Below are 25,804 nucleotides of genomic sequence, written 5' to 3'. Positions count from 1 at the left end.
GTATAAGCTGCGTTAATACAGTAAACTAGTTTGTTGTTCTTGTAAATCTTTGCTGCCACTCTATTCTTTTTATTGTCATCACAATCCATTCGGGTCTCTGGGGAGTCCCCCCCACCTTCAGCCACCCTCTATCATGACCCCCTTTGCCCCATGCTTTGTGGGGGTCTGGGAATGTGGCTGCTTCAGTGGGCCAGCTGGTTACAGAGGAGAGGGAGAGATGCCCCACAACAAGTGAATAGGAGCCCTTTAAAGGGAACCGTTTGTCTTTAAAAGTTTCAGTTTCCATATTTAAGCAATCAAACTCAAAACCCGGTTGGATCAAACCAAAAGGCCAGTCTACCTAAGATATGCTCTAACTGTAACTGGATCAAACCAAAAACCCAGTATATGTAAGATGTTCTGACCATAATTGGACAAAACCCAAAGCCTGGTTTAACAAAGGCATGTTCTTCTGACCATAACTGGTACAAAAAACGGTATAAGTGAGACATGTTCTGGTTATAACTGGACTGAATCCAATCTCTGCTCGAGTAACATGTTCTGACCACAACTAGATCGAACTCGAAACCCTGTTTAACTGACATGTTCTGACTATGACTGGATCAAACCAAAAGCCTGGTTCAATTGAGACATGTTTTGACCATTACTGGACAAAACCAATAGCCCAGTATAAGTGAGATGTTCTGACCATAACTGGACAAAACCCAAAGCCTAGTTTAAGAAAGGCAATTTCTGACCATAACTTGATCAAACTGGAAACTCGGTTTAACCGACATATTCTAAGCCACAACTAGATCAAACCCAAAACCCAGTCTAACCCCGGGCTCACACAATAACCATTACGCGAGTCTTTATGTAACTTGAAAAGTGCAAGAGGCACTCAGACTGCACCCAATGACATCTGACCTCTGTGGTCTGGCCTCTCCGGCTCTCTGAATCCATTTTGTTGGGTTCAAATTTTTGCTAAACGCCGGAGCAAAGACACAGAACTTTTTGTGAAGTAGGGGCTATTAAGGACCTAAAACGGAAATTGAAAACAGAATACAAGCGAATGTAAGGTGCATCGGCTGCAGCCAGCCCATAGCCAATCGTGCGTCGCATCTGAGCCGGAACGGTTGCAGTGTGAGCCTGGGGTAACTGGGACACGTTCTGACCATAACTAAACCAAACCTAAAGCTCAGTCTAACTGGGAAATGTTCTTACTATAACTTAATGCCATAATTAAAAAGAATATTTAAAAAGTTGGGAAAATTAAAGTTTACTTGGAAAAAATGCAAATGACTTTTTAAAATTCATAGATTTATTTTCCCTTCAACAAACTTCCTGCATTTTCCAGGCAAAAAAAGCATCTCTGTAAGTTTTTTTTTTTTTTTTTTATTGTAATAATGTATCACTTTAAATAAGAAAGTTGTACATGTGTTTATTTTAGATCAATTATATTTGTGAAAATGTTTTTTTCACAACAAAACAAAATCAGTTTTCTCATCAAAATTCCAATAAATTTTGTATTTTAATCACTTATATTTTATAAAGGAATAAAAACTTGTTCAACAAATTTCAATTCACTATATTTAAAAGTGTGATGTTTTATGCGGTTGTATAAAAGTTCTGTGAGAGTTAATTTTGAAAGAAGAGCAGTACATACGAGATCAGGTTAGATAAAAAGGCATCTGCTCCATCTAAAAGTTATAAAAGTTCAGTGGTAAAGGGACACTGCCTGAAGGTGGTAATGAGCTTCAGGGTTTATGCAAAAGTTTGATAGATATGAAGCTGCCTGTGGTATTTGGTGAAACCATGATCTACGACATTTAAGCTCTGAAAGTTGTGTCTTTTTGTGATCCAAATTAATAAAAAACAAATGTTGGAAAGTGATCAGAACCATAGGGCACAATTGGAACTCTAGTTTGATATTCAAGTCAAAATCTTGGATTCTATCAAACCATCTCATGTTCTGAGAGTCTCACGGCCTCGTCGGTGGACCCACATCTGTTCAGGAACGCCCAACAATGAAGAAGGATGGAGACGATGGGAGAATACACTCTCTCTGATTATCTCACTCCATCAGCCACCACCACGCCCCCTACATGCCTGCAAACACACATCGCTCCTGCTCTCCCATGAAGAAGCAAAAAGGCCCCCGGGACTTTAGACAAAATTACTCCTAAAGGGGAGTGGGGGGAGGAGATGGGTGAGAGAGCTCAGGCAGGGGAGGGGGGGGACCACGGCGAACTGTCTGTTCATTAGGGCGAGAAATATTCCCTTCTGTGCACAGAGTCAAGGTCTCCCAGCTCCTCGTCTTTGTGAGGGGAGGGTGCAGCTGCTGTGTGCTGGCATGTGTGTGTCCCTGTGTTGTTGCGACTGTGCAACGGCTTAAGAATGCAGCCAACTCAGAGCTGTGATGGTCATTTACAGCTGCTAGAGACCATCATTCTGCTGGATCCTCACCAAACACTGACTCATACTGAAGCTGGCCGATATGACCCAAAAAAAAAAGTTGTTTTTCAAAGAAAATGGAACAAAAAACAAAACCAAACATCTATAAAATTAAAGTACAGATGATTGTGTTGCTCTGATCTCTTTGGTTATGCTGTAGGGCACAGCCTGCCTGTAGAAATGCATCGTGGGACGATTCCCAGCATGGTTGTGCTGCGAGCATAACTGCACCAGTTCTATTAGTGCTTTCAATAAGCAAAACTGAGAATACCAGACTGTTTAGATCATGAAAAAAAAAAAAAAAAAAAACCTTCATGATGTCAGCAACAGTTAAGTGTCTTCTGGAAATTAGGACTAAAAAGACTGAGAAAGAAGTTTTTTCTGACAAAATGCACAAAAGTACAACAAAATCTAAAACGTGAATGTATTCTAATGACCAAACATTGACCCAATACAAAAAAAAAGAAAAGAAAGTGTGAGGAATGTAGTCAAGACGTGATGTGACTTGCTGCTCACAGAAGGACTTGCTGCATGTTGCTAACCACTACTTCTATTGGCTGACTTATCTGTATGTATTAATAGCATTTAAAGATGGATGGTAAAAGTCTGTATTTTTTCGTTCTTTGGAGGTTATAGCAAACAAAATACCCCTCTGTTGAGTTAGTAACACAACCAGAATGAACATGTGCTGTAAGAAGAACCACAAAAACTACAAGAAATCAAACAAAATTCAAACTAGTCGAAAATTTCAATCCTGTCATAGATTTAAAAAAAAAAAAGTTATAAGAAATTTTCTGAGTTTATCATCCATTTCTACAGCTCTTGCAATAAGTGGCTTGTTGTGTGCAATACCTCCCAAATGAGACAATCTACATGACGCACCAGCACTACAAAACAGTGTGGGTAATGGGGATATATTTGCTTATTTAGGCATATTTTATGTGAATCCACAGGTATTTGCTGGGTTTATCCTGAGAATGCCTCGATGCATCTCTGAAAACAGATAATCTGAGCAGGCTTGTAAAGACTGTGATACATACATGCTCCTTCCTTGAGTTTATATGTTATTTGAGACCAACTCCAATGAAAATGTGTTTTGCATTTCTGAATATTTCTTTAATCAAATTGTTGTAAATCAGGAGCAGTAAAAAATGCAGTTTAAAAAGCTTGTAGGTGTGACGTAGAAGCTTCAATCAGGAGGTCACAAGCTCCCAGCTCTGCTCCATTCTGATGCACTGGTCATTTACACATCCATGGTTTTCATTGCCCGAGCTGGAATCTGACTAGATAGCTCCAAAGCTGTTGGGCATTTTTGGCTTACTGGTAATGTTAGGATGAGGTTGTGAGGAGCTGTAAGCTAGCAGGAGAGAGTGTAAACAAATGGATGACGGGAAGTAGGGGCGGGCTTACTCAGCACTGATAGTCCCGCCCACAACCCAGAGGTAAATTTCTATTGCAGTTTGACAGAAACTATATCCTAAAAAAAAAAAAAAAAAGACAGCAATTTTTACATTTTGGCTAAAACTAGAATAATCATAATTAAAAGACCAATAGAGACGGTTTTACAATAGATCAATAGATGATCAGAATGAGACTTCAAGTTCAGTGAGTAGAGCGTCAAAATATTAATGAACAAAATGTTTTTTCTGAAGGATTTTAATCAAACCCCAGATCAGGAACTGGATCCATGATAATAAAGGGCACCTGAAAATGTTTATCGACCATTACAGATGACAGAAATTAGCCAAATCGCGTCTCAATCACTTGCCGTTTGCAATTTTACACAGCATGCGAAAAGTTCTGAAGACAGGACTGCCTTTATGCTCCAAAATGAATCTTTAAACTAAACATTGAGAGCTTCCAGGTCAAACACTGAAGGATTGATATAATTATCATCACATGATCTGGAGTTATATAGGGTGTATTCAGACAGAAAAAGTGCATTGGCCCACACCAAGTCTACTTACTTTAGTCTGAATTGGGTCGTAAACCTTGCTTTCGGTCTCTATTCAGAATGGCAAAGTGACTCAGAGTTCGTTTCCCCCAATAACCCGGAACACATTTTCAAGTGGATCCGGGTACAGGACCAGAAACTGTTCTTGGACTCATCTTTCGAGGTGGTTTTGATTTGTTTCTAATTGAAGTGAGCTCCAGTCCACTCTGAGTTGCCTCAGTCTGAATACGCACCGTGCTCAGAGTGGAACAACTGGACCAAGAAAAAGCCACCATAACCAGAGATACAGGATGTTTTGCAAGTAACGAGGCAACAATGGGATACAGCAAGTAATTGATATGTGGTCGGACGAATGCAAGCTCATTAAAAAAACTTTGAACGTCACACATATTGCTTCTGACACTGTTATCCTGACATTCTATGTCATAAACACTCATCAACAATCATAAGCCGTCACATCCTCAGCAAGTGTCTTGCAGCTTGCCCCCAACATATCAAAACAGCCGTAAAAAGTGTTGTACCTGACGTTGATACAGACGTTCAAAATCTGTCCACGAAATATGAAGTTGGAAAAAGTGAACTCTTGATTATAAAAGCTTAGAACTTCAGCGATTATTTATCTCGTTGCTTTTGTGGCCAATGACTGAAGAGATCTTTAGTCACATGTTTTTGTTTACAAGCTTTCATTCGTATAAAGGTCAAGAGCAAAGATCAGGACTCGATCCCAAATAAATTTAGTGGACTCGGTGCGGACCAACACACTTATGCAGTGAATACACCCTAAGAGCATGCTGAAGCTCAATCTGATTGGAAACAAACTAGTGCTGCCACAAACGATTATTTTAATAGTCGATTAATCACCGATTATGTTACCCGATTAGTCGACTAATCGGGTCATATGTAAAGTAGATGTAAAGTACACATCTTAACCATCATTACCTTTAAACTTGCTAAAAAATAAAAACAATTTAGATGATAGTTTGAATCGTGCAGCCTCTTTTCTTCATTTGCTTCTGGTGTTAAAACTAATTTAAATCAGATGAGGTTAGCATCTGAAAAAAGGAACTATTTATTTTTACAGAAGATCAAGTTTTGGTCTCACTGACTCAAATATAACAAGTGCATTTTTTGGTGCTGAATACTTACAACTTTGTTCAACTTTACAACACAGCAGCCCTAAAACAAACCAAGACAACCTCAAAAGATGGATCAGAGAGCAGTTACTGGACCAAGACCAAGACCAGGATCCAAGCAACTGGATTTCTGGATACACCCAAAGACTTCAAATATCCAGCAGAACTTCTAATAGAAGCAGAATGGCAAATTGACCCAAAAACAAGCCAAAATCCAAAACTGATGACCTGTAAAGTTCTAGGTAATAATTTAATTCCAGGGGTGAAAATTGAAAGATGTAAAGCCATGATGCTGCTTCACAAACAGAGCATCTGGAGTCAGATTTGGACCCTGATCAATAACTAGTCACATCCAGATGATCAGATGAGTTCATAGCAAAGCAGTCCTGACAGGTGTGAGGACTCACCTGTGTCCTGTCTGAACTGGTGCATGGACTGGAGGTCGATGATGTACGGCGAGAGCCGGCTGTCCACCTGGCCGAGGACCACGCTGCCTCCGCGGGGGTCGCTGCTGCGGATAGCCGCCTCTATCTGGTGGGAGACGGCGGGGCTGTAGGGCCGCCACCGGCCGTGCTCGTTCAGCCATTCCCACACCACCACGGCGGAGGCGAGGAGCATGTTGTTACTGCTGGCCCTGGAGGGGGAAAATTCACAAAAAATGAGGGGAAATTGGAAAGGCTGGATGATGAACCGAGCCGGGATGAGGAGGAGGAGAACCGGCGCGTCTGCTAGCTTAAACGCAGCCAGGCTGGTGTTAGCTAACTAAATTACAGCGGGCTTTTTAATTAATTTTCACTGCTATTTCACTTATGTGTGCTTTTTAAAATCAAACATTTACCTCAAAATAATTCTAAAAAAGACAGAATGTGCACCAAAAGCTAACCTAAACCGTTTTTCTTACATGGAGCCGCAGAGGAGCTAACGCCGGGAAAAGGCGACACATTCCTCCACGAAGGTCCGAGCTCCGCGCATCGCCGCCGGGAGAAGCAATTCACGGTCCTCGCTCGGCTCCTTTCGATAAACCTCCGTAATGCGAGGTTTCAAAGAGTCCGGGAAGAATTCGTCAACAAAGCGGCCTGCTGGCTGGTTCTCTACCCGGATAAACAGCCTCTCCTCCTCACGGCCTTATTTCGGGAGAAACCGTCAAAGATGCCGCGGTAGTTTCAGATAGCAGTCCGAGCCCGAACGGAACCAGGCGCTTTTGATGGAGTTTGGGGCGTAGCAAACTGATATGTTGACAGAGTAGAAGCTCCTAACAGCGCAAACTCAGTGAGAAGCGACTCCTTAATCAACCCTGAACAGGCTCTACTGGTCCGGGCTTTGTTCCGCCGCGGCACACGTCTCTGTCACGGGATCGGGACTGGGACTCTCCGTGATTTGTCGCTCAAATCTGCGTGTTTTAATGCAGAGTAGTGGTCCCCGCATCCCCGCACGCACATTCCCGCTTCTGCATCAGAACCACAAATATTAGGAAACAACTCACCTGTTGATGTGATCTTCCTCCCCCTCGTCTCAGACGTCTGGAGCAAACTTTGTCGAACCTCTTCATGAAATAAAGTCACCCTTTGGGTTCTACTATGGTTCCCATTTTTTTCTCCTCTTGAACTCAACTCCTTCTGGTTTTTTTCTATTAAAAATAAAATATATCGGTTAGAAGAGGCAGAAACTGTGCATCCATGTTTGACCAGCCGTTTTGCGACGGACCCAACTTCTTTTCATTGTGCGAAACATTCAAGAGAGAGGACATACGGGGAACGAGCACAGCGCCCCCACCTTCCTACAACTCCAACAGCTCACCACGCCTTGAAATCCTGCTGGAGGTGGACGGCAGGCAGCAACAACAATGACAGGAGCTCATCAAACATGTATGCTAGAACAGTGCACAAACGACCCAAGTCAATGTAAAATATTTTTATTCTCAATATCAGAGTGTGACGTTCATTTTTTTAAACACTATGCTAAAGTGAAAATGCATGTTTTCTGCTTGTTGCGATTGTTTTCACAGGCAGAAGGTCGCGTTGCGGGAGAAACTAGTCATATGTCGCCATCTAGTGGACATTCACTCTTTATATTTATTATTTTATTCTTTTTAATTTAAAACGATTACTAAGTAGATTACGAGTTTTTGTTGTTGTTTTGAAGATATGCATTTATTCTAAGCAGTTTAACAATCGTTCCATATTCTCATATCAGAGCAACAAAACTGTCTTCCGAGTTCTATGTGAAAATGTTGCTAGGCTGATATAGTAGTATCGTACGGCTCCATAGCTCAGGGGTTAGAGCACTGGTCTTGTAAACCAGGGGTCGCGAGTTCAAATCTCGCTGGGGCCTGCGTAGCTTTTGAAATTTTTATTATTTACATTGTGCAAACATACACATATATGATCTTAGTTGTTGTCAAATGTTATGAAACTATGTTTAGACTAGTAAAAAAGACAAATCGTGAAGTCCAAAGGCAAACTATGACATTCATCACTAGTAAATGTTTACCATTTCCTGTATTTTTGCTCATCTATCTTCAGCACTGGTTCATTCCATTCGGGACTAGAATAATGAAAAGTGAAAACATTTTTGCAACATTGTACCATTATTTAACAATACGTGTATGGCTGGCATGTCTACATCAGCTGGAAATGCACCTCCAGTGAGCAAAGCTAACGAATGATGCTTCGATTGAATACCTATACCCCCCAGTTTGCCACTTCACCTCGGCTCCCAAAAGTGTTTTCCTGAAACCACGACATAATGACATTATGTACACAAATTGAGTGACGGCTTCTCGACTTTAGTCTGAGAAAGTCAGTCAGAAGAAGGAGAACCTTCACTGACGTTTTACAAAAAAATACAAAACAAAAAAACAGCACAGTGTGTCGGTGTTTGTAGAAGTAGAACTGCCTAGTGCCTGTGCTGTCAGAGCCCGGATAGCTCAGTCGGTAGAGCATCAGACTTTTAATCTGAGGGTCCAGGGTTCAAGTCCCTGTTCGGGCGTTAGTTTTTTTCCCAATGAGAGTTATGAAGAGCCAAGAAAAAGGCAATTTCCTTGCAACATTTCTTTTGCTTTAACATTTTTCTCCGAAATCTTCCAATATTGAGATTTCATACAAATCCGCTTTGTCTCTCAGCTGCTCTCTATAGGTATCTCTACATTATGTATATATGCCCCCATTGAACTTTGCATCCCTCTTACTAACCCCAAACCACCTTCATTATCCCTCTTAACTGCAGCTCTCATCCAGTTATTTAATCTTTCTCTAGGCATCCTTCCTTGTAGCTCCCTCCTCAGCATCCATAGCCACTGACCATCTCAGTGTTTTCATTTATTTCCTCCATCTTTCTTGAAGTTCTTCCACTTGTTTTCGGGTCTCACTATAACGAGGCCATCTGCCAACATCATGGTCAACATATAGTCATGTCTGACCTCAGTCTGTCCATCACCACATATTGATAGTAATGCCTTAACAAACAAACAAAAAAACTATAGGATATGAATAATAATATATTTGACTCCCACAAGCTTTTTCAGAATTGAATAAAAAGTAAAAATTTGTTAAAATAAGTACTAAAAGATAAACTCAGATAAAAACAAAAGAGTGAAACCTCCCAGTTGGCTCCGCCTCCGCTCGTGACGCATATGCGTCAACGGCACGCGGCGGCGTCATGCCGCCCATCCGAGTGAAGGCGGCCCGATCCACCTTACCCGAACTGACCCTCCGAGTGTTGTCGGTCAGGTGTGCAGCGGTGACAGCCATGAGCCGCTGTGTGTGAGACCACGCCGGTTAACTGTCAGGTAAACAAGGAGCCACCGGGGACGGCGCCGCTCTCAGGTGAGGCGGGCTAAGCTAGCACGACTAGCATGTATTTGTGTGTCAGCTGAACGTAGGAAGTTAACCGCGCTTAGTTTGGGTTAGCCGCATGACGACACCCTTTCTGGTGTTATTCGGACTTTAAAGTCAGTCTGAGAGATCAACAACACGTTTTCTGACATGTCAGATTGTGCGGTTCGTGTCAGGCTCCCGCAGATTCGATCTTTTCTCCATTATTTGTTCTGGAACACCTGCGTTTAAGGATGGGTGTTGATGGGTGTAAAGATCACTGGGTGTGAAAATAGTCTTTCTTAGTGACGCTGGTTCCCGTCGCAGGTTGTCAAACCAGGTTTGCTGACTCTGGATGTGTTTGCGTGAAAAGGACACAGTGTGCGGCAGCTGACCAATCACAAGCGTGGACCCGCAACCGCATATTTAGCCGTACAAGAGGCAATTATGGGCTTTAAATGCCAAGTTAAAGATGTTAAAACACGAGATCAAATGACCATAATGATCTGTTTGTGTTGTGTTTTTTGGATTGTTTTTATCCCATACCGTTTATTATCATCATCGCTGGTGTAAAGAGTGTAAAAACGATGAAAAAATGGTAAATAAAGCTAAACAAATACATATAGATACCCAAACATCTGTTATTTTCATTCATACAATTGTGGTAAAAATAATTAAAATTACACATTATTGCTATTCTCTCTATTTTTCATTTAAAAACACCTGAATTCATTTTTCAAATGGGCAAAATCAAGCTTGAATTTTCTTTATCTTAAACTTTATTGATTTCTTCCAATAAGTTGTTTAAAATTAAATTCTCAAGGTAATAACATGCACATTTTGATTTTTTTTTCAATTTAATTCAATTTTTAGGAATGTTTTTAATGTTGAACCCAGGTAATAGCTATCTGAGCAAAAAAAAAATGCTAAAGCATATTTATAAATAGCAAGCAATTGTAAACCACCATTAGTGTATTTCAAAATAAGTGCCACTCTGATCATCTTTTGATCTATTACAAGTAACTATGCTTTTTTTATTTTTTAGCAAAATCAAAAAACCTGTATCGTTTTTTAGGACATAGTTTCTGCAAAGCTGCAGTTGTCCATTAGAAATTTGCCCCTGAGTTTGGGTGGGACCGTTGGCACGGGAAAAGCCCACCCCAACTTCCTGCCTCCCATCTATTTACATAATCTCCCGCTATCTTACAGCCCTTCACACCCCCAACCTAACATTAATGGTGCAACAAAAATGGCGAGCAATATTGGAGCTGACCAGCCGCACAGTGTTGAGTCAGGTGCCAGCTCAGATGAGGAAAACAAAGACGCACATGGATTTTAATTAAAAAAATATACTCAGAAATGTGATTTTAAGTCTAATTTTCTTCAAAAATATGCCCCCCTATAATTAGAAAAACACAACAAATAGTTTAAATATCATCAAAAGTTATTTCACATTTCTTGCACTTTGTGATTTGTAGAAACTAAATTAGAAATGACATGGAAGCTGGTCTGGTGTTTCTCAGTGGGTTTTGTGGCTGAACTCTCGGTGGGTCACTGTTGTTTCAGGATGGCTGGGGTGTTTGACATCGACTTGGAGACTGAGGACGTCAGCGACGCAGAGGTTTGTATTCCACAGCTGTTGAACATGCCAGCAGCTGATCGTCTTGTGAATCTGAACCTTTTTGAATCTCTGCAGGACGATGTCTGTGACTTCACTGTGACCGAACCAGAGAAGTAAGTTTGTCTCGTAGTCAAGAACTATAATCGTTAGATTTTAAGCTTAATAAAGTCAAGTCTGCTCCATTTTTTGCTTCCAAAGAGTTCTTATTCGCCTACATGGAATACTTACAATTTGGAAAATGGGATTTTACCTCAAAGATTTAAGATTTCTGCTCTAATTAGGAAACTATACTTTACCTCCCTCTCTACTTTTCAACTTTAGGTTAATTTCTGGGTCTTTCGTCTTTTCTTCAGAAAGTTTCAAGTTTATGCAGATGACACCCAACTCTGTGCTGACTAAAAATGCAAAATCCAAGCAAGTTTTAGAAATAGAATCATCCCCTAACATGAACCCTTTTATTAATTAGAAGACTGAAGTCATTCCTGCTGATGTGTCCAAACTGGACTTTTAAAGCTAGTATTTTAGTTAATATTTTTAAAATTATGAGAAAAAAAGGAGGAAAAGCCTCAGTTTTAGCTTCTTTCATGACCCAATTTTGTGTCAAATGGACACATTTATTTGAATCCCTCCACAGTTCTTCCTCTACATTATTTGTCTGGTTCTCTCTGATTGGCAGATCTGGCGATTCTTCTTGTCTTAAATACAAAGAAGGTTTAATAGTAATCATACTTAGATTTTTTTTTTGTCTCAGAATTTTTGAAAAGCTTTTTTCCCTTTTTTACTCTGTTTAATGTTAGTCTTTGCTTCTTTTTTAACATATTTATTTGTCATTTGTTGATGATCCTGTTCTCCAAAATATTTTTCCTGTAAAAAGCTAATTGATTGATTAAATAATGCTAAATTTTCCCGGTTTCTCGTCAGTGTTCAGACGGAGGAGGTGGAGCTGACCAGCGAGAGCGTGAACCGGGACAGCGAGAGAGTCGGGCCGGACTGCTTTGAGCTCCTAACAGTTCTGGGGAAAGGAGCCTATGGCAAGGTGAGGATGTGATTCAGGAACATCATTTCATTATATTCCCTCCATTTCAACTCCTATATTTACCAAACATAAGCCATAGAGGTTTTGTAATGGCCTGAAATCTGGGTAGAAGCATTTTAATTGTACTGGATTTATCATCTCTTGTTGAATATCGTAGACATCCTCCTTTTCAAAATAAAAGCTCTATCATGACACTCTATCAAATGCAAAATTCATGTTATTTTTTATTAAGGAAAATCATTTTTGAGCCAAAGAGGTTATTTTTTTTATTAAATATGTAAAACTACAACAAGAAAACTTGGTATTTACTGATTTGTCATGTACTGAAAACTTATTGAAAGTTACATTTTACAAATATTTCGTATTTCTTTGTTTTCTCTCTATAACCTCTCCCCCGCCTGTTTGTCTCTAAGGTCTTCCAGGTGAGGAAGGTTCAGGGTCTTCAGATGGGGAAGATATTTGCCATGAAGGTCCTAAAAAAGGTGCTTGAATTCAGTTTCTTTCTTTCTTCTCCTCACTGTCTCGTTTGGTGGTTGGTGCTAGCCCCCGCTCTCTGTGTCCTGCAGGCTAAGATAGTGCGAAACGCCAAAGACACGGCCCACACACGAGCAGAGCGTGAGATCCTGGAAACGGTGCGGCACCCCTTCATCGTGGACCTGCTGTACGCCTTCCAGACCGGAGGGAAGCTCTACCTCATCCTGGAGTGTCTGAGCGGTAAGAGAGAAGAGAAATCAATAAATCCATTGATTTTCCTTTCCGGTAATGCCATTTCTAGAATGTCTGCTGCAGTTTTTTTTTTCCTTTTCATAATCGAGAACTACCAATCGCATGATGACACAGTGATAACCACAATGCCTCATCCCAGAATCCTTTGTGCTCACTGTTTTGACAGGAGGAGAGCTGTTCATGCAGCTAGAGAAGGAAGGCATCTTCATGGAGGACACGGCCTGGTGAGGAGGACCTTCTCCTTCTCCAGCTCTGATGTGTTTGTTCCCATGTGCATTCATGGACCTGAAGAAGCTCTTTACCTCCTCAGTTTTTATCTGGGGGAGATCACTCTGGCTCTGGGTCACCTTCACTCTAACGGGATCATCTATCGGGACCTCAAACCGGAAAACATCATGCTCAATCACCAAGGTAATCCATCTTTATGTGGATCTTTAAAAAAATGATGGATTCAACTTCATCGTGTTGGTCTCATGTTTTTGTTAAACATGTTTGTGATCGCAATTTTAGGATTTATTGGATTTAAAATGAAAGTAAAAAAAAAGATTTATAAAACATTATTTCACAAATCTATAATTATGTTTTTGTAGGGTGTTAATTAACGCATTAACACACGCGATTAATCAAAAAGAATTGATGCGTTAATATGTAATAATGCAAATTAATCAAAGAAACAGTTCTTCGCTTCCATGGCAAAACATTTTTGTCAAGTATTATCCTGCTTATACCATGGTCACTTACAAAATAAATAAATATTCAATCGTTTTTAGTACTTTATTCTTTCTATTTTTTGTATTTTTCACAAAAAGCAGACTATTTAATCCATGGTCCAGAGCCATATTATATAAATACATTTTACCTGCTAAAACATTGTGATTAATCGTGATTAATCCCAACAGAAAAGTGCGATTAATCAGGTTTTTTTTCAGTTGATTGACAGCAGTAATTAAAAATTAATGTTCTTAATGTAGAGTTTCATGTGTGATTTCATATCGCAAATAATAAGTGGTTGCCAAATACTGAGACTAAAAAAAAATTATAGAGATTAATCGCAATTAATTTTTTCCAGGTTTGCGATTATTTATTTATTTTTTTTAAATCCATTTCCAGGCTCTAGTTTTTTTAAACTGTTAATGTCATTGAGTTTTTAATATAAACACAAAGGTCACCTTAATGCTTCATTACTGCTGTTTCTGCTAGTCACACAACCAGCTTAACTGCAGTAACTGTTTTTCCATCAGAACAAGCCGGTTTGGACACTTTTTCTCCTTAAGTCTCAACTTATCTTTGGAAAATAAAGTTAATATTTACAGATTAGTGAAGATAATTGAATAAAACATTAATAGGAGAGCATGTTGGGTCAAAGTTTGGGGATCTTTGTTGTGTGATTTGAACTCATTTTAATGTCAGCTGCTTTAATGTGACAAATAAACAGAAATAAAAGTGAATAGAAATGTTTTTGCTTTCAGGACACATCAAGCTGACGGACTTCGGTCTCTGCAAGGAGTCGATTCACGACGGAACCGTCACGCACACGTTCTGTGGCACCATCGAGTACATGTGGGTCACACGAATGCATAGTTTACACATCAGAATTTGGATTTATGTTTGTAGAAATAAAGCTTGACTCTGTTTTTCTTGTTTTGGATGCCTATTCTCCCGTTAGGGCTCCAGAAATCCTGACCCGCTCGGGTCACAACAGAGCTGTGGACTGGTGGAGCCTCGGCGCCCTCATGTACGACATGATGACGGGATCGGTAAGTTGGAGTGGACAGATCGAGACAGCAGGAGCACGAGATACAAATAAGGCTGACTGTGTCTAATGGTTTTAGATTTCAACTCTAAATGTTGTGGTTACGTAACCTTCTGTGTGCTTCTTCATTTCTCCTCCAGCCTCCGTTCACGGCCGAAAACAGGAAGAAGACCATCGATAAGATCTTAAAATGTAAGCTAAATCTGCCTCCGTACCTAACCATCGATGCGAGGGAGCTCCTCAAGAAGGTACAGAAAACTAACACATAGAAACCTCTTTACAGGAAGAACATGTCTCAAAACTCAACCTAAATGAACGACCGTCTTCTCCTTTCAGCTGCTGAAGAAGAATCCGGCCCAAAGACTCGGCTCTGGCAAGGCAGACGCTGCAGACATACAGGTGATTCACCAGAGTAATATGAAAAACACATGTCTGCTTCTTCTTAAGTGTCTTCCTTGTTGTAACATTCTAACCCTTCAGAACAAAACTTATGAATCTTAACCCTCAAGAACACATTTCCTCTTGTGGCCACTAGAGGGCTCTATGCTTAAGCTCAAACTGTGCTAAAATATTTGTTTCTCATCTGTGCAGAAACATCCCTTCTTCAGGCACATCAACTGGGACGACCTGCTGAACAAGAGAGTGGAGCCGCCATACAAACCCCAGCTGGTCCGAACTAAAACTTATAATCTTTTAATCAAAAAGTTATTTCTTGTGCTTTTACACATGGATATATTAGTGAGTGCAGTCAAAGTTCTCATATTTTACTCAGACAGATAAAAACACTTAAAATAATCCAGATTTTGAGTTTTCTCTTTAAGAGGGTGAAATTTTTGTTTTTTATTTATTTTTCTTGACAGTAGAAAACAATGAAACTATAAATACTGAACTGACTGAAAGACTTTTATTTTTAGAAATCCAGACAAGAATCCAGTTTTGATCCTTCAGGCTCCACTTTATAAACTCTGAGACCTGAAGAACTGTCATACAGTCATCTTAGATTGAGTAAAACCAAAGCATCCATTTCATGCGGTTGCAGCACTCGGAGGAGGATGTGAGCCAGTTTGATACCCGCTTCACTCGGCAGACGCCGGTGGACAGTCCGGACGACTCCACGCTCAGCCACAGCGCCGAGCTCGCCTTTGCTGTGAGTCGCTGTTCTTCTCCGCCTTCAGGTTCTGACCCGCTTTGAGGGTTTAAACGTCTTCCTCTGCTCTCCATCAGGGCTTCACATACGTGGCTCCGTCGGTTCTGGAAAGCCTGAAGGAAGGCTTCTCCTTTGAGCCCAAATCCCGCCACATGCGCCGACACAACAGCAGTCCCCACACACCCATCAGGTAACAGCAAGACTTGGAGGTTTTTGCAACAAGATTTTAGAACTTGTGGCTTGTAGACAGTTCCATATAACTGAGGAAACTTCTTTGTGAACAGGCTCCTCCCATTTTAACGCATTACAAGAGACGAGCGGGCCGACCTTTCTCTGATTAACGGAAGCCCAAGGTAGCAGGGTATTTTGGGAAAATCCGGATTTTTCCCAAAAACATAAACAGGAATTTTGAATGTATTGATAAAATTGATTTATCATTTAGTTCTACATAAAATATACTTTAGGATAAGTTTCTTAGGTTAAGATAAAGTAAACGTTTGCATTTAAAGGCCAAAGGAAAAAAAAATTGAGTGATGGTCAAGTTTTAAAGTGATTTTTAAAAATTATCTAAGGTTTAAAAATATCTCCTTTTACATGACTTGGGGCTTCCACAAATGATTATTTCAAAAGTCGACTAATCACAGATTAAGTTTTTTGGTTAGTCGACTAATCGGGTCATTCTTAAACTGGATGTTAAATGCACATCTTAACCATCATTAGCTTTAAACTGTTTAAGCTCTATGCTAACTAAAAATAAATGATAATTAGGATGATATTTTATTAAACTCTTAGGAAATCATGCAGCTTCTTTCCTTCGTTTGTGTCTGGCATTAAAACAAGACTTAAAACAAATGAGGTCATCATCTGAATCAAAGGAACTATTTATATAAAGGAATTGTAAGGTGCTAAATAAATAAAGGTTGATTCATTCAAAGTTCCATCACTTTACACAAAGCTACATGTTCAGCTGTAGAGTCTCCAAAGCAGATGGTCCGTCCAGAACTTTGACTTTTAAACATTCACCTCTAGATTCCTATAATACTTTTTTTTCCTTCTTTCAGTCCTCTGAAATTCTCCCCCGCCGGACCCTTCAAGGCCGCCCTGGACGGAGAGCCGGACCTCTTCTCGCCCACTTCCCCGCCAGCAGCACGGCCTTCTGTCCCGCTAGAGAACGGAGGCGCCAGTCAGCCCATAAAGACGCCGGCGAGGAACAAGAAGCAGAAGATGAGGAGATGAGGAGGTTATGTTTGAGAACTGTCCTAAACTTAGGGACTGGCATGTTTCTTCAGAAAATGAATGAATCATGAATCATCACAAATAACAAAGAAGAGAAATCTTTTCTCTCGGTTTCACCACAGCATCATCACGGAACACATAGAAAGACTGAGACAGTACCTCTAACAGATGGACGTGTTTTTTTTGTGTTTAAGAAAGAAATGAACAAAAACAAACCTTTAAGTTCCACCTTAATGGAATCCTCGAAGTATTTAACTATAAGGAATGTTATATTTTTGAAATCTGGATGTGTCTGTTTTCTTTCTCCTTAATTTTTGGCTGCCAGAGCGGCTCTCATATCCTACGATTGTACAAACACACCGATCGTATATCAGCAGAGTGATTGTTTGAGTTTTCATTCAGATCAGCACGGGTGCTCACAGAAAACAAAAAACTTTTATAAAGATAAAAAATAGGAATATTTAGGATTATTGAACAAAATCTATTTTTACATCAAAGTTTCAGGTCAATTATGATATAAATATACAAACTTCACAATAATTCAGCTTTTCATTATTGTTCATTTTTTGTTAACTTGACGCTTCGTTTGTGAAACTTTCTTTAACTTTAAAGCATTATCACTATTTTAACCTGTGTTCAGTTAAGTGATTTTTGTTTTGTTTTGTTTTACAGGAGCAAAAACAGTTTTGTTAGATGTCTCAGGTGAAGTTTCTATCTTCATTTGAACACTTAAATAAAGACATTTCCTCTCAGGACCCATACAAATCCGGAAGCGTTGACCATTCTGCCTATATATTAACATCTCATGCAAATATTAAGAACAATTGTAATGAATTAAGCTTTAGTTTTTGGTTATTCAAGGACTTCCTTTTTCTTAAATTATTATTTTCTTTAAAGTATATAAATATCTGTACTTGTTTCCTTTTTTGCTTTTTGCAGTTTGTTTGTGTCGCCAAAAGGGGGCGACAGAGGGAGCAGATCCTCACTTCAGAAACAAGCTTTGTGTTGCTTTGGAATATTTATTTAAATGATTTGAACAGATGAGTTTATTTTGCTGAATTTCTTTTCTGAATGTGTGGAAAATAAAATATTTACATGCTCGACTTTTTTGTTTACTTTTTCCAATGAGCAAACATGCATTTAAGTGTTGTTTTTCTTTTCTTCCTTATCTTTTTCTTGGATAAACTTTATCCTATTTTCTTTCTGATTGACTGAAGATATATTTTGTCTTGAATTTGTGCAGGGTGCAAAATAAAAAAAGGAGAATATTAAACTATCCTGGAGCCAGATATGCTTCGTCTCAGTCACAGATCGTGAGTTTACCAGGAAAAAAACCTAAAAAGCAAAAAAAAGAATGGCAAAAAGCAAAATATGAAGTTTTTCTGAAGTGTCCTAAGAGCACTGAGGAACATTTGTGGGAGGAGCTTAAACAAGAAGGTCTCCTTAAATGTGAAACAGTTGGAGATCATGAGGAAAGGACGGGACAGGTTGAAACTCAAAAAAACAGCAGCCTGATAGTATTGTAAACATATTTGATTGAAAATGGTTGTGCTATCTTATAGTTTTATGACCACATTTATGTGCAGACACAAAAACATAAGCACACACCATGATCAAGGAAAAGTTTGGTCAAAACACGCCTGTTGGGATTGCTGATAAATCCTATTTGTGCTTTCATGAGAAGAAGCAGCTCACTTTCACCCGGGATTCTTCAGAAAAACGCAAACCCGTCCAGCTCTTTTTTTATCTGCTCACACATGGTCTCCATGTTCACTCCCACGGTCTCGTTTGAACCTCACAGAATAATGGAGCAGCTCCCTCCGGAGCGCTGATGGCTTTCAGTACAAATCTGAAACCTCCAGCAGGCATAAATCAGCAGTTGCACTCAACGTAGGAAGACAGAAAGTTCGGGATTTGTTTTTCTTCTTTTAATCTGATGAAAAGCTGTTTACTGGCAAAAACATCTCAGCTCCGCATCAGGAACTTTAATCACACCAGCAGATTTCGTGGAGCTGTGACTCATTAGAAAATCTTTCCTGTGTAAAGCGTTACTGTGCAAAAGAACCCAACTGGTACTGATCCATGATGGGAAAGGGTGATGCTATAGATGATAATTATATTTAATTTTGAGATATATATAGGTTTTTACATTATCTTAAACACATTTCAGCTTTAAAATGGTTTACTTTGTCTATTAAATGTTTATTTTGGGATAAAAATTTAGCTGAAAAAAAGGTAAAATTATGATTATCTGTTCGTTATTTCTTCATAGTAACCATTTCATTTTTTGGTCACCTGCGGGTGATGAACGTCCTCCTCTAGGAGGAGTTTAGATTTGTTGCTGGTATTAAAGCTGATTTTCTTTATTTTTATTATTTTTATTTAAGACGTGGACCTCATTCTGTGGTCAAAGGTCAACAAAACTTCAGCTGTTGTTCCGGGAAACATCCAAATTCCTTCCCAACTTCCAAACTACTGAAAAACATAGCGCGGAATTATCTAGTACCCTGGATTTAAAAAGCAATTTGGACACCATGCTAACTACTTCTTATTTTTTTAACGTCAGATTTCACAAAGTGAAAACCTAATCAGTAAAAGCATGCTATGACAATTATTTATAAATCCACTGTGTTCTGATAATGAAAATGTTGATGAGTGGTTAAAAAAAAATACACTTAAATACATATTTTTTCACAATATTGTTTTAGTGAGCACACTGTTTTTTGGTTTTTTTTTAAGAGAATTCTGGGAAATTTTAAGGTATTTGATTTTGGAACTGTTGATTTGGGCGGCACTAGAAAAATGGCGAACACGCTATTTCGTGCACTAAGAAGTGAAGGAATTCGGACAAAGCTGTAGACTTAAATCTGTGGCAATTTTTTTGTATTTGTGTATTTTTGTGTTGACAAAAAGTTTCATGAACTTCCTTCATCAGCTCTTACTTTCTGTCACTTTTTTTCCTTTTGAAAGTCTCTGTTAAAAAAACGAAGTGAGAATTCTTGCTCATCAGACAGTGGAAAAGTCAAGATGGACGCCGTTCCTCCACAATAAATGTATCACTTAAGCTTCATTTTCAGCCAACTGCAGAAGGGGCCGGCAGTTCTTCCTAATTACAAACACAGTCACAACATTTTATTCACGTCATCCATCATCATCACACATCCAGCCGTAATACTTTTGAGGTGAATGTCAGAGCTGCTAATTTAGGAGATTTGTTGGAGCTAATTAAAATATGCAGCATGACTTCTGCATGAGCGGCTCTTTCTTCTGATGATAGAAGAAAGGCTGTAATGAGAGGAGAAGGCAGACAAGCTGTTGTACATCCATGGAAGAAAAATAATCTAATTTAATAAAACATATGTGTACGAAATGGGTAAAAAATGATAGAAAAAAAAATAGTTCAAGGCGATTTAAAAATATGTTTTATTGAGTAACAGATTGACTAAATAAATTCTGAATGTTGCATATTGAATTTAAACATCATAAATTAGCTTTAGATTGCTAAATTGTTAAATTAAATTGTTGTTGAAATAAGTAAATAAAGCATACAAAACAGTGGAAATTCAAAGTAAAACAATTTTAAGTACTATTTTATAAATTGATTTAGCCTTTTTTCAGTAAATCTTTACTTTAATAAATTTAATTACTGAATTGTGTTTTATACACATATTTCTACTTAATTTTGTGTAGTGTAAATTTTTAAAAAAAACCCTTTTTATGTCCAAATCTCTCCTCCTTTTAAACCTTAAAAATGACATACGCTGCCTTAATTTTCCTTCACTATCCAGCTGTTTAAAATAAAAAAAATGTTTCCATGAGAGTCATTTCTCATCTTAATAAGAGGTGAAAAGTACAAAAAATGATTCTTAACATTCTAAGAGAAATACGAGCAATAAGAGACTAATAATTATTATTCATATAATTATTAATTGGAATAATTTACATTTTGTTAAGAGATTTAAATGTTTGTTTATTGTTGACCTGAAGCATGGAAGGGATTCACACATTAGTAAAAGTGTTAAAACATTTCAAAAAGCTGACAAAAAAAAAGTCTGATATTATGAAATAATCTTAAAAACTATTTTTTTAATGGTCTGGCAAAAAAAATCTAACAAAAACTGATAAATAGGCTCTTAACCAGGTGACTTTTTCTCCACAGGACCTCAGCCCTCCCTGATGGCACACTCTAGGAGCTTTTTTTAGCAGGCCCAGGTCGCCGTGCCAGGATCACCTGAACCTCTCAGTCTATTCCTAATCACACCTATTTTCCATCCCGTCCCTAATCTCAGGGCTTGTGTAAGCCGTGTTGCCAAAGAATTGCTCCTCAAATAGCACATTAGCATGCCGGCCGTGTGTCCCGAGGTCAGCTCTCAGCAGATCTGAGGTCCCAGTGAGGACCAGATTGGTTCAGGTTTCCACAGAAAAATCACATTTTACATCCTCTTTGACAGTCAGTCCTGAACATCTGATTGTTAAGACATTCCGGAGCTTCAGCTTCAAATAAGAAAATAAACTCTGCTGCTTTGATTAACCCACTGTAAAGTATTTCCACAGAACTGCAGGACCGGAACCACCCTAACAGTTACATCCCTCAGCTGCAGATTTACACTTTTCCTGTAAGTATGCCATGAATCAAGGCTTAGGCTGATAAGCAGCTGGGAGTCGGGGTCACACGGAGGAAGACTTTCACTGAATGGATGCTCTGACCAAAACATGAGTCAGACATATCGGAAATTCCTGATTGTAAATGAACATCAGTCATTGTTTGTAGGGAGTTCAGTCCAAACCACAGAAAAACTGACAAATGTACTGTTTAATAACAAAAAATAAACTAAAACAATATCACGTTTTTTGTAAGTTTAAATGTGTCTTTATGTGTATAATTGTGTTAACTATTTAACTTTTTAAAATCTTTTTAAATACTTTTTATTTGGAAGTGGTTCTTATTTCAGAGGCTCAAAATTTTAATGATCAAAATCTATCTTCAATTTTTAATTTTTTTTAACCACCTACTATTAATTTTATTCATAAAAGTCTCACATTTTTTATGGTTTACATGACATTTTTATGTGAAAACTGTTTTGATAACCAAACAAAACTGTATTTCAAATTTCAGTTTGACAAAAAAGAAATGTTCATTTCAGTTTTGCAGAATAAAAGGGTGAAACAATTCCCTTCAGCAGTAAGACTTCTCCTTTGATCCCCATCTGCAGATGCGTTCTTGTGAAATATTTTATGCAAAAGTTTTGAAATGAAGCTTTTTTAGGAAAAGAGACTTACTCAACACCCAAAAAAGACAACATTTTCAGAGCTAAATAATAAAACCTTGTTCTTTTTGACACTAACTTTGACATTTCTGCATACTATTGAGAGCAAGAGTTCTTAAAGTAAACTTAAAATAGTTTTTTTTATCAGCTGACAAACACAAAAAGACTTTGACATTGACAAAAAAATATATATTTTCAAAGTAAAAAGTGAAGTTTTAAAGAAGATTTACCTTGCCTCCATTCAAATTCTTTCATTAAATTGTGACACTTTAATTTCTGCTTTACTTATCTTCTGTTTCAGTCAGTTTTAGAGTAAGAAAACAGAAAAAACTCTTTTTTTTGTGCCTTGTTTGTCTCCTGGTGTCTTCAGGTTGGATGGCTCTGACGTCATTGCCGGTCAACAGAAGGTTGGCATTAAGTGAATCATAACTACTTAACCAGGCACGGGTGTCGGCTACACCCCACTTCCTGTGAGCAACACTCAGTGGTTGATCCAGGAACTTTATCAGACATTCTGATGCAAAGACAGTGAATGTAAGGAGCATCCGCTCTTCTTGTTTAGTCACTGAAAAAGTTTGGGTCTCTGCAGGAGGGACAAGCGACATGTTTAGATGCTGTTTTGCTGACAGTTTAGAGTCCCTTTTGGAACTCAAATATCTTTGTGAAAAATGTAATTTTAAAAACTAATTGTTTGTTTGTTGAACTTTGGATCACATTTGTTAATGTCCACTTTAATACATAATTCTGTAAAATGTTATGTCCTATTTTTGTGCCCAAGCCATTAGAGCAAAATCCAAAGCACACAACACATTGAACAGGATACATTTTTATTGAACACAGAAAAACTAAAATTTTCAAATTTTAAAAACATATTTTTTTAACATTACTATGAATTGAAACAGACAGAAATTCTCTTCCAGAATAAATCAACTTAAACCTTAAAGAAATTTCAAAAATTATTCGCTATCATAATATTTTTTATTTTTTATCAAAATTATACAATTCAAAAGTTAGCGCAAAAAAAAAAAAAACAACAAAAAACAAGTCTTCTCAATATCTCAACTTTCTAGGTTTTTCCAACTTTTGATATTTTCCAACTTTTCATAATTTCTGCATAAAGTCTTTCTGCATTTAAACTGAAACCAGAGTTCATTCACAAGTTGTTTCATGCCATTCAACTCAAGTGGACCAAAGTTGGATTTCACCAGAGTTCAGGTGAGATGAATCTGCTTAAGTTAAAATAACTCTTAAGTAGATTCAATCAAAACCAAACATATCAGTGCACAAGGAGACCTAAAAACTGAGGTCTCAAATATCATCCATTATTCCCTACTCAGTGCAGAAACTCAATTATTCTAACAAGAGCCAGCATGAGATTTATTTATTTATTTTTTTACCTTTTTAAGAGTTCCCATAACAAGAATCAAAGTGGTTTTATTATATTTTAGCCAAATCCATCTCACATTACACACCATTATCCAGGTTTGATCAACTTTCAGGTCACAACATGTCAGTAAATCTTAGCAATCAGTGAAAAAAAAGGAAAGTTAGGTGCACTTTCCATTTGTTTTTTTCTTTCTTTTGTTTTTCTCTTTATGTTTTATAGTCCCCTGGTTGTTTCTATTGCTGAAACAGAGTTTCAACATATCAATATTGACAGCTTGTCTGGAACAATCAGGAAAAATCTATAACATCTGCAATGGAGGCGTGTTAATGTCTGCAAAATAATTGTATTTACATAACCTTTATATCTTTATACAGCTTGAAATAAAGAAAACTAAAAATAAAAATATGTATGTTTTAAAATTATTTTATCAAACAGTTTTCAAATCTGTATAATAAAGATATAAAAGATCTCTCAAAACCCTTTTTTTAAAATTTGTTTTTTTTAACGTGAACCAACCTGGTTCCTCAACTCCTTGTCAGTTTTTTTCTTGTTTTTTAATTGTTTAATTTGCAAGATCTTGAGTTACAACAGACATTCTTCTTAAAAATTGAACTTCTAAAGCAAAAGTGGCGAGCCAGAAGAGCTTAAAGCTTCTAGAAAGTGAAGACAGACACAAATAGCCTAATCCAATAACTCTGTTATTTAACACTTTTCAACCTCTAGAACAAAATGGTTTCTTAAATAATGGAAATTAAGAAGTACTTCACGGTAATAAATGGTTTTTAGGTTTTAATGTGTGTATTTAGTCAGTAAAAAGAGGAGCTCTAACAGAAAAAAGAGCAATCCACCTTACATGATGGCTGTAATTGGATTTGTTAGCCTAGCCGGTAAAGCACTATAAAGGGTGTCTTGACCTGTTTTTTCCAGTGATTCAATGTCATCTTCTCTGAAGAGGCTGTAGGGCTGGACTGACTCTGACAGCAGAGGAAAAAACAAATCAGGAAGTCAAGGAAAAAGAGGTGAGATCTTTGAAAAATATCCATACTTTTGGTTCTGCTGGAGTTTTGGATTCAAGATTTTGTTGTGATGATGATTAAGGTTCTAATTCATTGAGGTCATTTACTGAAGCTGAGTTAAGGTCTCAAAGTCTTCTTTTTTCAAGCATTTTACCACTCATCCAAATGGCTTTTGTGTTTATTGTGATGCTTTGCAGAAGATTTTTAGCCTGCTTTTGGAGTTGTTTGATTTCCAAGTTCTTGAAATAATAATAATGGTTCATTTTCCTTGTAAATCTTCATCTCCCCATAGATTTTGCACTATAGATACAATGACCTTTATCTAGGTGCAGAAGGTTTGTCCTTCATGTGTGTTTTTCAGAGTCGTACAGACATTTTTTCAATCATTCCAACACTACATGAATGCTAAGTTTGAGTTTTCCCTTGAGGGACATCAACCAATTGGCTTAAAAATGAGAACAAAAGTTACAGTATTGAATTAAAAACTCCAAAATGGCTAATCACGCACGCATCTCCTCTTGGTCTGGCCCTACTGTCAAATTTTAGAACCCTTTAACCCCGACCTAGATGCTGATGGTGGTTGATGAAGTTCATCATGACAAAGCATCGTTTCAGATAAAAGCTGATGAACTGTCAAGAATGTGTCATGAATTTAAAGTAAAAAATGTGATTGTAATTACCTGAGAAGATAAGGTGGAGAATTAAGCTTTTGGTTTAGACTGAAGGCCTAATTTATGAGTGATGTAAAAACCCAGCGTGAAGTCTATTCAAAGTTAAATGTAGATCAAGGATGAGCTTATTTTTTATTCTAAACACTTTTTTTTATAACTGTACAAAAATAGGAGTTTAAAAGGGCAACTACCTCATATACTTTCATAAACACTCCATTAATCAGAGCGACATAAGTGATATTCTGTCCCCATTGAGCAGCACAAGTAAACACTTCAGGATATCATTTTCTCTTGGCTGGTGTTGAGATGATCGGATGTCTTTGTGTAAATGTCCACAGGCTGTGAATCTGCAAGAAGTCACATTATGAAACCACTGCAAGGTGGAGCCAAATGTCTGGATAAGGAGGTTTTAGAAGTGAGGCGCTTGAGGCACTTTGTTTTTATGAAGCTCGAACAGGTAGAAATCTGCCCCCTCCCTCCCTCACCGTCCACTCCGCTTCCATTTTGGATCTCCTTGAGTACTACAATCCACTTTTCTCCGGTTTTCCCAATAAAACTCTGAATAAACTTATACTGGTCCAGAATTCAGCTGCCCACATCATCACCAGAACT

At 38.1% G+C, this 25,804-nt stretch overlaps 2 protein-coding genes and 2 non-coding genes across 7 annotated transcripts in view; 3 read left to right on the top strand and 1 right to left on the bottom strand.

Annotated features, from left to right (window-relative positions):
• The window catches only part of LOC112157261 (E3 ubiquitin-protein ligase DTX1), a 37,062-nt gene extending 29,775 nt beyond the window's left edge, over positions 1-7,287 (bottom strand). The window contains exons 1-2 of one of the 2 annotated variants that reach the window (XM_024289919.2): positions 7,004-7,287; positions 5,928-6,154 (exon numbers count right to left, since the gene is read on the bottom strand). In XM_024289919.2, coding sequence (XP_024145687.1) covers positions 5,928-6,138 — 211 coding nt within the window. In that variant the 5' untranslated portion in view covers positions 6,139-6,154; positions 7,004-7,287. Of the gene's footprint in view, positions 1-5,927; positions 6,155-6,421; positions 6,946-7,003 lie in introns of those variants that run through there. The other variant, XM_024289918.2, reaches the window with a different exon arrangement.
• Positions 7,288-7,778: 491 nt separating this feature from the next.
• On the top strand, positions 7,779-7,851 carry trnat-ugu. Its single transcript has one exon. It is a non-coding gene; the product is annotated as a tRNA-Thr (tRNA).
• Positions 7,852-8,435: 584 nt separating this feature from the next.
• On the top strand, positions 8,436-8,508 carry trnak-uuu. Its single transcript has one exon. It is a non-coding gene; the product is annotated as a tRNA-Lys (tRNA).
• Positions 8,509-9,141: 633 nt separating this feature from the next.
• On the top strand, positions 9,142-18,203 carry LOC112157403 (ribosomal protein S6 kinase beta-2). 3 transcript variants are annotated; one of them, XM_024290105.2, is made up of 17 exons: positions 9,142-9,344; positions 10,899-10,953; positions 11,029-11,066; positions 11,875-11,989; positions 12,403-12,471; positions 12,556-12,703; positions 12,882-12,939; positions 13,026-13,126; positions 14,185-14,275; positions 14,382-14,472; positions 14,609-14,716; positions 14,805-14,867; positions 15,060-15,137; positions 15,508-15,615; positions 15,693-15,805; positions 16,677-16,855; positions 17,524-18,203. In XM_024290105.2, the coding sequence occupies exons 2-16, from the start codon at positions 10,900-10,902 to the stop codon at positions 16,849-16,851; spliced, it is 1,410 nt and encodes a 469-aa protein (XP_024145873.1). In that variant the 5' UTR covers positions 9,142-9,344; position 10,899; the 3' UTR covers positions 16,852-16,855; positions 17,524-18,203. The 3 variants fall into 3 exon arrangements, with proteins under 3 accessions (XP_024145873.1, XP_024145874.1, XP_024145872.1); XM_024290106.2 differs by having other exon boundaries at positions 9,143-9,307; positions 16,677-18,203; XM_024290104.2 differs by having other exon boundaries at positions 9,143-9,344; positions 16,677-18,203.
• Positions 18,204-25,804: the final 7,601 nt, after the last annotated feature.

The sequence above is a fragment of the Oryzias melastigma genome, linkage group LG1 (genome assembly GCF_002922805.2).
Source record: "Oryzias melastigma strain HK-1 linkage group LG1, ASM292280v2, whole genome shotgun sequence".
Lineage (NCBI taxonomy): Eukaryota > Metazoa > Chordata > Actinopteri > Beloniformes > Adrianichthyidae > Oryzias > Oryzias melastigma.
This window is presented reverse-complemented; position numbering and strand designations above follow the sequence as displayed.